This window comes from Penicillium rubens, assembly GCF_028828025.1.
Source record: "Penicillium rubens strain IBT 27055 chromosome Unknown utg000001l_segment0_segment0, whole genome shotgun sequence".
Lineage (NCBI taxonomy): Eukaryota > Fungi > Ascomycota > Eurotiomycetes > Eurotiales > Aspergillaceae > Penicillium > Penicillium rubens.
The window spans coordinates 3,248,124-3,259,187 of record NW_026890599.1 but is presented as its reverse complement, the minus strand read 5'-3'; the positions used below and the strand labels follow the sequence as shown (position 1 = coordinate 3,259,187).

Genomic DNA, 11,064 nt, shown 5'->3' with positions numbered 1-11,064 from the left:
CCATGCCTAGGCGGAAGGCTGGTCCCATTCACTACTGAGGAGTACCTTAAGACTACATAGTTATATAGCTACATGTACTCTGGCTATCGAATGAACATAATATCCAAATTTTGATTTCAATGGGCAAATGTATTGACAATCCCGCTAAAAAGAAACAAAAAGACTTATCCACACACTGCACCGCCTCATATACGTCAAACACCGTATGATTCCACTCCGGAGCATAATATCAAAACAATGAATGTACCTAGATAATATTTGACCAACCTAGCCTCCAGAGACCGAAATTAGGACCAACTTATTTAGTTCAGCTTGCTCTTCAATGCCTCAATCTCGGCAGTCAGCGTTTGCATTTGCTGTGCCTGGGTTGCAATCGTCTTCGTCTGTTCGGCAATCAGATTCTTAATCTCTTCAATGTCGTTCTTGGGGATGGAAGTGGTGGGAGAAGGGGCCTCGCTTGTGGTTGAAGGGACAGTAGAGGACTAGGATAGTTAGCAGATGGCACAACCTGACAAATCTGAATGGGGAGCGGGAACTAACCACTAGAGTGGGTTCAGGCTTTGTCTCGACCTGCTTTGTCTCGACCTGCTTTGTCTCGACCTGCTTTGCCTCGGCCTCCTTCGGCCTCAACGGGCTGCTGACACGGGGCGAAGCATACTCAGCAGCGGCAGGGCGAGTGGGACGCTCGACTGGCTTGGGAACTTCCTCGAAGCTCGAGTCATCACCGTCTGATACGTTAGCTTCCTCCTCACCATCGGCAAACTTGTTCACCATGGCGGCCATTGAAGCACCCTGTTCTTTCATCGAGGGGGCAGGGCGCGCAGCGGGAGTAGGTTCAGAGACAGGCTCGGGGGCAGCCTTTGGAGACGCAGGCTCAGGGGCCTTGGGTGCTTCGGCGGGCTTGGGCGTAGGGGCATCCATGGAGCCGGTCGGCTTTTCCTCCACTCCAGATACCTCCTTAATGCCCTCGCCATCGAATAGGCTGGCCATGGAAATCTTGGGAGGAATTGCCTCCTTGCCACCCAGCCATTCGGACGAAGACATGGCAGGGGTCACTCCGGCAGTGGGAGGGTAGATGTCGTCTTGGAAGTTCTCGGACCGGCGGGGCACGATGAATGAGACGGGCTCAATGTATTGATCGTTGACGGTCTTATAGGCACGAGCGACTTCGTTCTCATGCATGTTCACGCCACGCTTGGGCATGAAAGCAACTCCTCGCTGGGGGTCGGCAGACTTGTGCTCAGACAGGAACTCGAACTTATCGTTCTCAAGCTCAAAGTATCGGATATTGCCGTCACTACTGGTTATCAGTAATTGCGAAAACACAAGGGTTGAATCATGGACACTCACCCTCGTCCAGCCAAGTAGAGCATGTTAGTTCCGTCATCCCAGAAAGGCATGCACACGCCAGAAATGGAATCCAAGGTCTTGAAACCGTTGATGGGTTCCCGCACGGCACGGATATCCCAGAGCGCCAGCTGGCGGTCGCTCATCTTGGAGAAACCGGTAGTCGCAATGCGATCACGCTCTCCCAGCCACACGGCGCGGCTGTTCTTGGCACCGGTGTGGCCGTTGGTCTCGTGAGCCGGACGTTCCTGTCGTACATCCCAGATGCGGAGTTTTTTGTCGCGCGAGGTAGTGACCAACAGGGAGCCGTTGGCACTCCACGACTGCGACTGCACAATATCACCAATGTTCAGCGTGAGCTTCGGTGCGCCAGCTTCAATATCCCAGATCTTCACGGTATAGTCGCCCGAGGCCGTTGCCAGCACGTTTTCTGCCGCGGGGTTGAAGAGCACGTGGCCAATCTTCCTACAGGGAGGGGTAAGCATGAGGGGATAACGGGTTTGATCAAGGATTCGTACTTAGGATGGCCACTGAGTTTACCAACAGGCGCGAGATCCTTGATGTCGTCGGCATCGGCCTCAGGTCGTACGGTGAAGTTCTCCGGAACCCGCCAGAGCAAAACCTGGAATCGGTCAGTCGCAATGCTAATAGCTGTTGTTTGGTCGCATTATACCTTGCCATCATCGGATCCCGAGGCAATCAGGTCGTCATTGAAAGGGTTCCTGTAGGGTTTCAGTGAGCTGCGGCATGAGCGTTCTATATTCGAATTGCTTACCAGTCGGTGTCCAAAACGACAGCAGTGTGGCCTCGACACAATGGGATGCGCTCAGGGAGCTTGCCCCGTTCCTCAAGAGGAATAATCGCAAAAGCTCCGCCACCACCTGCTTCCCAATTGACCGCAATATGTTTCGGGTTGACCTAGATGCACCGTAAGACCGGGTTCGCCAGTGAAACGTCAGGGGTGATGCGGAAGGCGAGACACACACCTTAAGAAGGTTGGTATCCCAGGCGTTTCGGGAGACTCGAAGGTTATCGTAACATTGATCCTGCAAAAGTCAGAATAGGAGACCGGTGGTTATAGGAGGTAGCCTTTACCTTTCTCGTCGATCGCCCGAAGACGTGGCCTGTAAGGGTCAGCGGGGAGGCGCATTTTGGATTATAGATGTAACTCACGATATTTCGAGGAACGAACAAAACGCCCGGACATGATTACCAAGAGTTCAAACGAAGAGAGAGAGCAAACAGAAAAAAAAAGTAGAGCAAAGGAAAAGGAGTAGGTGAAAGAGATGTTGGAGAAGCTCAAGCAACGGGGTTACTGGGGCCGCTGTTTCGGGAATCCGAGTGGAGGCAAAGGCCCCACGAAGTGCGAACTAATTTCGGAACAACTGCAAAAGGAGTCAACAAAGAACAGGATTGAATGTTTCAGGGTCATTGTACAATCTGACCCTTTTTCTGTTCTTCTATCGTTACGAACATTGAAGGCTTTCATCTTTTGGTCTTGGAATGATCACGTGCTGTTTTCAAATACTTACTCGGTAATACGAATACGACAGGTTAATGACATTGCCGGATCTGGCCTAGCGTCAGACACCTGGCTGAGTCATCAATTCTTTGTTTACTTTGCATTTCGTCCCTCCAGAAACCAGTTTGCGCTCATTTGATGCTCATACTTCCAAGATTACTGCCCCGACCATCCATTGGTATGTCTCATCCCAACTCGTTTCCTCCCAACTCGCTGACTTTCAGTCCTAGTGGCCAACACAGACAGTGGCTGGACGTGAGCTCCTCCTTCTCGCCCGGATACTCTATTCGCCGGTAACTTGGCGGTCAACAAATCCCAATATGGAGGGTGAAAGCACTGTAAACACCCCCACTTTGAGTTTCAGTTGCATCGGAGTATATGGGAACATAACTAACCATCTTCAGACCCGAACCAGGTCGTCCACTCGGACGCGCCTACCACAGGTCGGCCTACGTGAGGCCAGCTCTGCGACAACCAACTCGCGCTCTGGCATCATGGCGCCAGGTACAATCGCAAACAAGGCTATGAGCATGTCGCGTATGGAAGAAGAACATGAGCCTTTGGCGCAACATGAACTGACATCGCCGGAAGCAACCCGCCCGAAAACCGCAAACCCGGAAACGAAGAGACCTGGATCCGTCACTAGACAGCCTAGCACCACGACCAGGGTGCATACCCGGGGAAACTCGTACTCGTCTTCGACCATGTCTCGCCCGACCGCACCTACGACTCGCGCAGCTAATGGCTCCTTTTCCTCAACCGTCGGCCCCGGTACGCGCCCAGCAACGGCTATGTCCCGGCATCAATCGTCCTTCAACGGCCGTAGACCAGTCGGTGCCTCGATTCCGCGCGCAGCGAGCGCTTTAGATACCCATATGGAGGACGCCTCTCCCAGTGTGCTAGGAAAACGAAAGGGTATGCCACAATTTCCCTTATCTCCCAGTCGTATCCCTTCTTGCCCCGTTGGAACCGAGTCCCCCGGATTGGATGAAGGTTGGAATGGGGCCGATGAATTGGCAGCGCTCTCTCTGTCTGAGAAACCTGTCTCTTTTCCAAATCCTTCCAACCTAGCAACTATCCCCGTGTTGCCCAGTACCCCATTTCGGAATGTTTCCACTGTTACCACCCCAAAGTCGGCCGGATATACGCAGTCTTCCTCATCCCCTTCTTTTTTTACCGCCCCTACTGCACCCTCCAGAACCCCATCACATTCCCATCGGCGCATTGTCAACAAAACTTCCCACCCCGCTTTTTTGACCAAGGGTTCTTCGATCAGAAATTTTGACAATGTCACAGGCCCGGAATGGGATCAAGCGTCTCGCGAAAAGAGCATGGAGGGATTGATGCAGACTATTATGGCCCAGGTAAATCAACAAGGTCAAGCAAGCTCTGGTCTCAAGGACACGGTTGAATTGTACAAGTCAAGAAGTAAGCTGAGTTTGATGAAGGCTATGTTTGAAACGGAACCTAATCCTTTCGTCTAGTCAATGAGCTCGAAGCCTCCCGGGATGAGTTGAAGGAACTCAATATTACCCAGCGCGTGGAATTAGACTCGCTGCGAAACCAATTGTACGCGGCAGAGCAGGCGCGTAAAGAATTCACGCGGGAACATGAAATCGCCATGGATGATCTTTGCCAGCGCCATCGCATTGAATTGGATTCACTTCAACAACAAAGCAGCAGAGAAATTGCCACAGTCACTGACCGACACCAAGAGGAGGTTCGCGACCTGAAACGCCGATTTGATCGTGAGATTGAAGACGAGAAGGCAGCGCGAGTAAGCGCGCTCGGCAAGTTGACTTCCCAATCTGCACTCGACATCCAGAAGTCCCAAATTGAATTGGAAAGGAAGGACCGCGAAATCACGACACTGCAGGATGGGCTACAGGCCCGCAAGGCGGACCTCGATCGCGAACGAAGAACTGTGCAAGAGCTCAAACTCAACCTGGACACCGCAAGCAGCAACAGCGTTACGCTAGAATCATCAATTCGTGCTCTCAAGGCACGCATTGAGTTCCTTGAAAGTGGACGGGAGGAGCAGTCTAAATCCTTTGAGCGGTGTAATCAGCAGATGATGGATGCTTTTGCTGAGACAGAGGCGATAAAGGAGAAGTTGCGCAGGGAAGAGACACTCCGACGCAAACTTCATAATCAGGTGCAAGAGCTCAAAGGCAACATTCGTGTGTTCTGCCGAGTTCGCCCCTCGCTCAACAGCGAACCTGCCTCCGATCTCACTCTTATGCAGTATCCTGATGAAGCCGAGGATGGAAAGGAGATTAATATCCTTGGCCCTGAAGAGAAGAGCAGTCTCGGAACAGTTAACCGTAAGAACAACACTTTCTCTTTTGATCGTGTATTCAATCCATCTGCACAGAACGCCGAGGTCTTTGATGAGATTAGCCAGCTTGTTCAGAGCGCCCTGGATGGCTACAATGTTTGCATTTTCTGTTATGGCCAAACTGGTAGTGGCAAGACACACACAATGTCCTCGGCCGACGGCATGATCCCTCGTGCTGTCCATCAGATTTATGAGACCGCACAAGGTCTGGAAGAGAAGGGTTGGCGGTACTCAATGGCCGGCAACTTTGTCGAAGTCTACAACGAAAACCTCAACGATCTTTTGGGCAACCCGGATGAGCTGGACAAGAAGAAGCATGAAATTCGCCATGATATGCAGCGGGGAAAAACTACCATCACCGACATTACAACTGTGAATTTGGATTCCCCCGAGATGGTTGAGTCTATTCTCAAGAATGCGGATGCCAACCGCTCAGTGGCAGCGACCAAGGCAAACGAGCGCTCATCGCGGTCCCACTCAGTGTTCATTCTCAAGCTCACCGGCCAGAACCACATCACTGGCGAACGCAGCGAAGGCACGTTAAATCTCGTTGACTTGGCAGGAAGCGAACGTCTGAGCCACAGTGGGGCGACCGGCGAGCGTCTGAAAGAGACCCAAAATATCAACCGCAGTCTCAGCTCTCTGGGCGATGTGATTTCAGCTCTCGGCCAAGGCAAAGAGGGAGGTCACATCCCATACCGAAACAGCAAGGTACGTTTCTCTGTATGGTTATTTTTCTTCGCTAGATACTAACTCGCTCTCTAGCTCACCTACCTCCTCCAGTTCTCCTTGGGTGGAAACTCCAAGACTCTCATGTTCGTTATGGTGAGCCCGCTCCAGGCGCACATGTCGGAGACCTTGACCAGCTTGAAGTTCGCCACCAAAGTACACAACACCCACATTGGCACCGCAAAGCGACAGGCGCGTGTTCGTGACGCCTGATTATGATGATACCTCTTTTCCCTTTCTTGAATATATTTTGTTGGTTTTCTCTATGCGGGTAGGGGTCTTTGACGATCCTGTCCTCTACCCTGGCGTCTTGGTCGGATTCTTGATACTTTCTTTCCCTCCATTGTCGAAGCCTTTGGAGATATTCGTTTCCTGTCTTAGCGTGTGATTTACTGTATGGACAATGATACATTTGGTTTGATCAATGCACAGTAGCAAGCTCTCAACCCTTTTATCTGTTCTGTTTTTACATTGTGAGAGATATGCTATTCTTCCTTCTCGATGAATTTACGTATATCAAATATGGTCTCTTCCCTTTTCTCAATCCAGGGGAAATGCCCACATTCGCCGTAGGTAGTCAGCTGGGATCTTTGAATATCCTTCGCTGTCCGTTCCGCGATCCCTATCCCACAGATCATATCTTCGCGGCCGAATATGATGAGTGTTTCTGCCTGAACGTCACCAAGCCTATCCACCATTTGCATTGGATCCTGCAATTGCTTGTCACATCGACCCTGGGCTTGGTAGCACCAAACCGACAACTTGCGATCCCCAATATCACGCAGTAGCTCTGGTACATACTGCTGTGGATCAAAGAAGTACAAAGGCCACATGCCTCGAACCGACGTTGTAAATTCCTCATCGGATCCGGTTTGCCGATCCAGCACACTGTCCCAAGCATCTTGGTAACGGGGATCTATGCGCGTAGCTTCGAGCTGCAACAATCTCTTATCCTGAAATCCGACTAGCTGGTGGTCAAGGAGAACGAGCTTGCCAACACAACCGGGATACATCTCTGCATACCCTAGCGCGATCGCTCCCCCGTTGGAATGGCCCAGTAAAACCGGGTATTGTTCCAGATGTAGGTGCTGTCGGAGATCCTCCAAGTCGGAGGCAAGATCGGGCATACTGCTCTGGGATGCCGGTGGTCTGGATGATCCATCCGTTCCACGAGGATGGAAGAAGACCACAGTATAGCCGTTGGTACTTGCGGTACTCGTGTGGATTCCTGGCCTCCATAAGTCTTGCAGTCCATTTTCAAGTTCAGATCCTAAGCCCCAGCCGGGGCATTGGACAACAATTATGTTGTGTGGATCTTCCTTTTCGGTGGATGGACGATACACGATATATTCAAAGGTCAACTCTTTTGCCGGAACACTGAATGTGTGGATTCCCGTGTGCAGTACTGACATTTGGAAACAAGGGGTTGAGAAGCAGAATTCGATATGTGAATGCTATGCTAGGTCGAACATACAATCGAGGAATTTAGTCCATTCGGCATCAAACCGTGACGTCATTCGGAATAGCACGACTACCTAGGTACACAATGTGGTAAAAGCATAAGCTGGAACGGAGAAGGGGAACTCCAGCTAGAGTTGACCGAAGTATCTGTCGGCCTTCTGCTTTACCTGCTGGGCCTTCTCTTGGATAGCACTGGCGTCCAAAGTCCCCTCCTCACAGATGTAGGCATCTATGAGTTCAGCTGGAACCCATTCGAAGTATATATTCTTAACTCCGACCGCATAATTGGCGTTGTCTCGATCAGCGTCATTGCCCTCAGCAAGCATTTTAACACCTTTAATGCCGCTCTGCAGCCAGCAACCCACCAGCTCTTTAGGATCATTCTCTTCGTGGCTATGACTGCTCTCGGCGCCAGGCTCGGCTACCTTCTCCAGCTCACTCAGAACCAAGACTTTGGCAACAGGACAAACATGTCTGGCACTCAGAACAGCTGGCAAAGATCCAGTTTTATTACTCACCGAGCCTGAGTCCGAGATCCGGTCTGCCCCGAGTAGGACGAAATCCACTTCCTTGCTGGCAAGGGCGGCAGATGCATCGGTGTACACAGTTAGTTGCAGATGTCGATCGGAAGACGAGGGAAATCTTGACTGGAAGGCAGAGAGAATGGAAGCTGCCATATTGACTCCTTCACAAAGTGGACGAGATTCTAGTATCCTAAGGTCCAGGTTAGGAATCGGAAGAGATGCAAAGGACTCTAGGATGCTATCCCGAATAGTAGAGCTCGCCGAGAGGGTGAGGATAACAAGAGAGGGCGTAGGCTGTGATTGTGCTGTAGGCAGGAAGCTGCATTCAAGGTAGGCCCCAAAGGAACGTGTGATACGCTTGGGCATGTCTTTGCGCTTGTCCAAATGGTGGTCCAGCAAAGCCAATAGCCGTTCTGATTTGACATTACGGTCCAGAGTCTCGTGAACGATCTCTTCGATGTCCGCGAGCAGCCCTAGGAATGCGTTCAAGGTGGCTGCGCCCATGCTTTCTCGTCCATTTTTCCACAGGTGCCATGCAGCCATGCGAGCAGTTTCCCACCACTTCTCATCAATATCCTTGTTCATCTGCGCAATGACATCTCGGAAGGCCCTCAGCGCAATCGAGGTCAGCTCGTGCGATCCACTCTGGTGGTCTGCCTTCAGTAGTCTCAGGCCTGATATGAGTGCCTTGCTGGCGCCTTCCTTCATATCGCTTTCAAAACACACTCGTCGCAGGCTTTCCTTCAAACGTGGTACGCCGCCGAATTTCTCATCGTCTTGGATTGTATCGGGACTATACCACTCCCAGCTTTCATGCTCCCAGTCGATTTGGATACCACTCTCCCCACGGCCACCTTCATCGCCGTCTTTGAGTCGGAATAGGAACGGAAAGACGGTCCATTGCCGGCCGATAGAAGGATCACAGAAGGTGTATGGCTTTCCTTTCCGCCAAAGATCAACATCTCGTGGGGTGAGAGTAGTCTCCTCTTTCAATTCGCGCCATGCCGCTGCCGCCGGTGTTTCGTGGCTCTCTATACTGCCTGAGATGGGAGCGAGGTGGTGCCTTTAGAAATCAGTAAATCTGGACGTGAGCAGTTGATAGAAGCAGGGCTTTGGATACATACTGATATGTGTTGACTTTCTCACTCCGCCGAAATAGAGCAACTTTGGTTTCTCCTGCATCTGTGATGAAAGAGGATACCACAGATCTCTGCTGGAATTCGGGATTGCTCTGGTTCATCTCGGGGGTATAAGGTCTGGAGACAGGGGGATAGGGAACGATAAAGATAAGCTCAAGGTTTCGGCCCCGGAGGATATCCGCACTACCGTCACCATCACATCATCCCCATTATCGCATCATCGCATTGACAAACAGGTCTGGATGAACTTATTTCTTGGTGAAATTAACTTTGGACGAATTTTCAAGAGACGAAAGTTGTCTTACTTTGTTTGACAAGCTAATTTAACGAGCCAATTCGCTTCTGAATACTAGTGACGTCAACGCTGGTATATCTCACCTGGGCAATATCAAATCCAAAGCTTCAACCTTCAACATGCACACTCTCACTGGGTCATGTATTTGCCACAATATCGAATACGAGCTGAAGCTCGCATCGATTAATGACGCGAGAACATCTATCTGCCATTGCCGTAACTGCAAGGTATACGCTTGAAACCAAACGGGACCATCATTCCACTGAAGCTGAAATAATCGAACAGAAAGCTTTCGGAACCAACTACGGCCTGACAGCCAAAGTACCAAAAGACACATTACATATCACCAAAGGCATCCCAAAAGAGCATGTTGCAGATAACGGATCTGGAGCTCTGATTCATCGAGAATTTTGTGAAAATTGTGGTAGCTTCATCCTAGAATATGGGGTATGTTAACCTCGTACAATAGCTACGCGGGTTTCCTAACAAAGAAATCAGGATGTTGCCAAAGACCGTTTTCGCTATATCTGTGTCGGATCGCTAGACGAACCTGAAGCATTACCCCCCAAGGGGGAGTTCTTCTGCAAGGATCGAGCGAGCTGGATGCCAGAGATTCCGAGTGAGTCTAGTATGCTGAAATCATGGTCCTTTTGAATTCTGACAGATATAGACCTATTCCACAAGCAGACGATAAGCGAGTGAGAGGTACCGAAATGGAGGAAGGTATGATCGGTTTTTCAACTACCTCGCCTGTCTATCCATATGCACACATAGTCTCAATATACACATCATATGCCTTCATCCACTGTCACGCTTTTCACAATCATATCTGGCTCTAGCAATTTATCTCGAATTGAAATCGCATTCAAGAAATCATTGCTGTCCACCCGGCGATATCCATCTTCGAGCGTCTTCTCAATACCTGCCCGTAGGTGGCGTTCAGCCAAGCGACTCCTTGCTTCCAGAGGATCAGAGTCGACAAAGATGCGATAATCGACAAGCTTAGAAATTTCACGCCAGCCGGGATCATCAAGAAGCAGATAATTTCCCTCGATGATAATGATCTCTGTATCCGGCGTGATAGAAATCCCATCCTCGACAGGGTCTTTCGCCTCGTGATCGAACGTCGGTGCTCGAATGACATCCGCTGGCGACAAAGTTGCAGAACAAGGAGCTGCTAGCGGTGTCTCATCAGCCCAGGTGCGGAGGCGAGAGATAAAGGCTACAAAGCGGGTCACGTCGAACGTCCATGGGGCTCCACGACGTAGATGTGCCTCTTTGGGGTCGGGCAGTTGATCCAAAGCAGCCCGAGAAAGATGAAAGCCATCCATAGAAAGCAGGGCAGAACGGTAAGTCGAGCTCCGATTCAACTGTTGCACTACTGCCTCGGCTGTGGTGGTCTTCCCCGACCCGGGGATGCCTGCAATGGCAACTAGGTAGCGTGGTTTGGGATGAGTATCGGCCTGGTTGCGGATAGCATCTGCCAGTCGCCGGTACTCGGATTCCATCTGTAAGCTGAGGTTAGTTTAACTACTTTAAACGCCAGATAGGATTTTACCTTGAATCAATCACACATGGGTGTATCTTATAGTGACGCAAACTGAAGTAGATGCGTCAACCACGGCTGGTGGCAATCAACGGATCATGCTGCACCAAAGGAAAAGGGCAAATTTTAAAATCCAGGTATTCTTCGAACCGCCTGGTAAAAG

At 50.7% G+C, this 11,064-nt stretch overlaps 6 protein-coding genes across 6 annotated transcripts; 2 read left to right on the top strand and 4 right to left on the bottom strand.

Moving 5' to 3' along the window:
* Positions 1–302: 302 nt before the first annotated feature.
* Positions 303–2,554, bottom strand: N7525_001292 (coronin; the record flags this gene model as incomplete). The annotated part of the gene is made up of 9 exons (XM_002558068.2): positions 303–482; positions 541–1,297; positions 1,351–1,812; positions 1,866–1,969; positions 2,021–2,069; positions 2,123–2,265; positions 2,334–2,393; positions 2,443–2,471; positions 2,521–2,554. 9 exons carry the CDS (start codon positions 2,552–2,554, stop codon positions 303–305), a joined length of 1,818 nt encoding a protein of 605 aa, XP_002558114.2.
* Positions 2,555–3,189: 635 nt separating this feature from the next.
* Positions 3,190–6,149, top strand: N7525_001291 (putative kinesin family protein (KlpA); the record flags this gene model as incomplete). The annotated part of the gene is made up of 4 exons (XM_061211839.1): positions 3,190–3,207; positions 3,274–4,297; positions 4,354–5,918; positions 5,973–6,149. 4 exons carry the CDS (start codon positions 3,190–3,192, stop codon positions 6,147–6,149), a joined length of 2,784 nt encoding a protein of 927 aa, XP_061071065.1.
* A 272-nt stretch (positions 6,150–6,421) lies between these two features.
* N7525_001290 (alpha/beta fold hydrolase) lies at positions 6,422–7,348 on the bottom strand (the record flags this gene model as incomplete). Its single annotated transcript, XM_061211838.1, has 1 exon — positions 6,422–7,348. One exon carries the CDS (start codon positions 7,346–7,348, stop codon positions 6,422–6,424), a length of 927 nt encoding a protein of 308 aa, XP_061071064.1.
* Positions 7,349–7,525: 177 nt separating this feature from the next.
* On the bottom strand, positions 7,526–9,161 carry N7525_001289 (translation initiation factor eIF-2B subunit family protein; the record flags this gene model as incomplete). Its single annotated transcript, XM_002558071.1, has 2 exons — positions 7,526–8,984; positions 9,046–9,161. 2 exons carry the CDS (start codon positions 9,159–9,161, stop codon positions 7,526–7,528), a joined length of 1,575 nt encoding a protein of 524 aa, XP_002558117.1.
* A 313-nt stretch (positions 9,162–9,474) lies between these two features.
* Positions 9,475–10,057, top strand: N7525_001288 (GFA family protein; the record flags this gene model as incomplete). Its single annotated transcript, XM_002558072.2, has 4 exons — positions 9,475–9,582; positions 9,641–9,802; positions 9,854–9,974; positions 10,020–10,057. 4 exons carry the CDS (start codon positions 9,475–9,477, stop codon positions 10,055–10,057), a joined length of 429 nt encoding a protein of 142 aa, XP_002558118.2.
* Positions 10,058–10,143: 86 nt separating this feature from the next.
* On the bottom strand, positions 10,144–10,863 carry N7525_001287 (phosphoribulokinase/uridine kinase family protein; the record flags this gene model as incomplete). Its single annotated transcript, XM_002558073.1, has 1 exon — positions 10,144–10,863. One exon carries the CDS (start codon positions 10,861–10,863, stop codon positions 10,144–10,146), a length of 720 nt encoding a protein of 239 aa, XP_002558119.1.
* Positions 10,864–11,064: the final 201 nt, after the last annotated feature.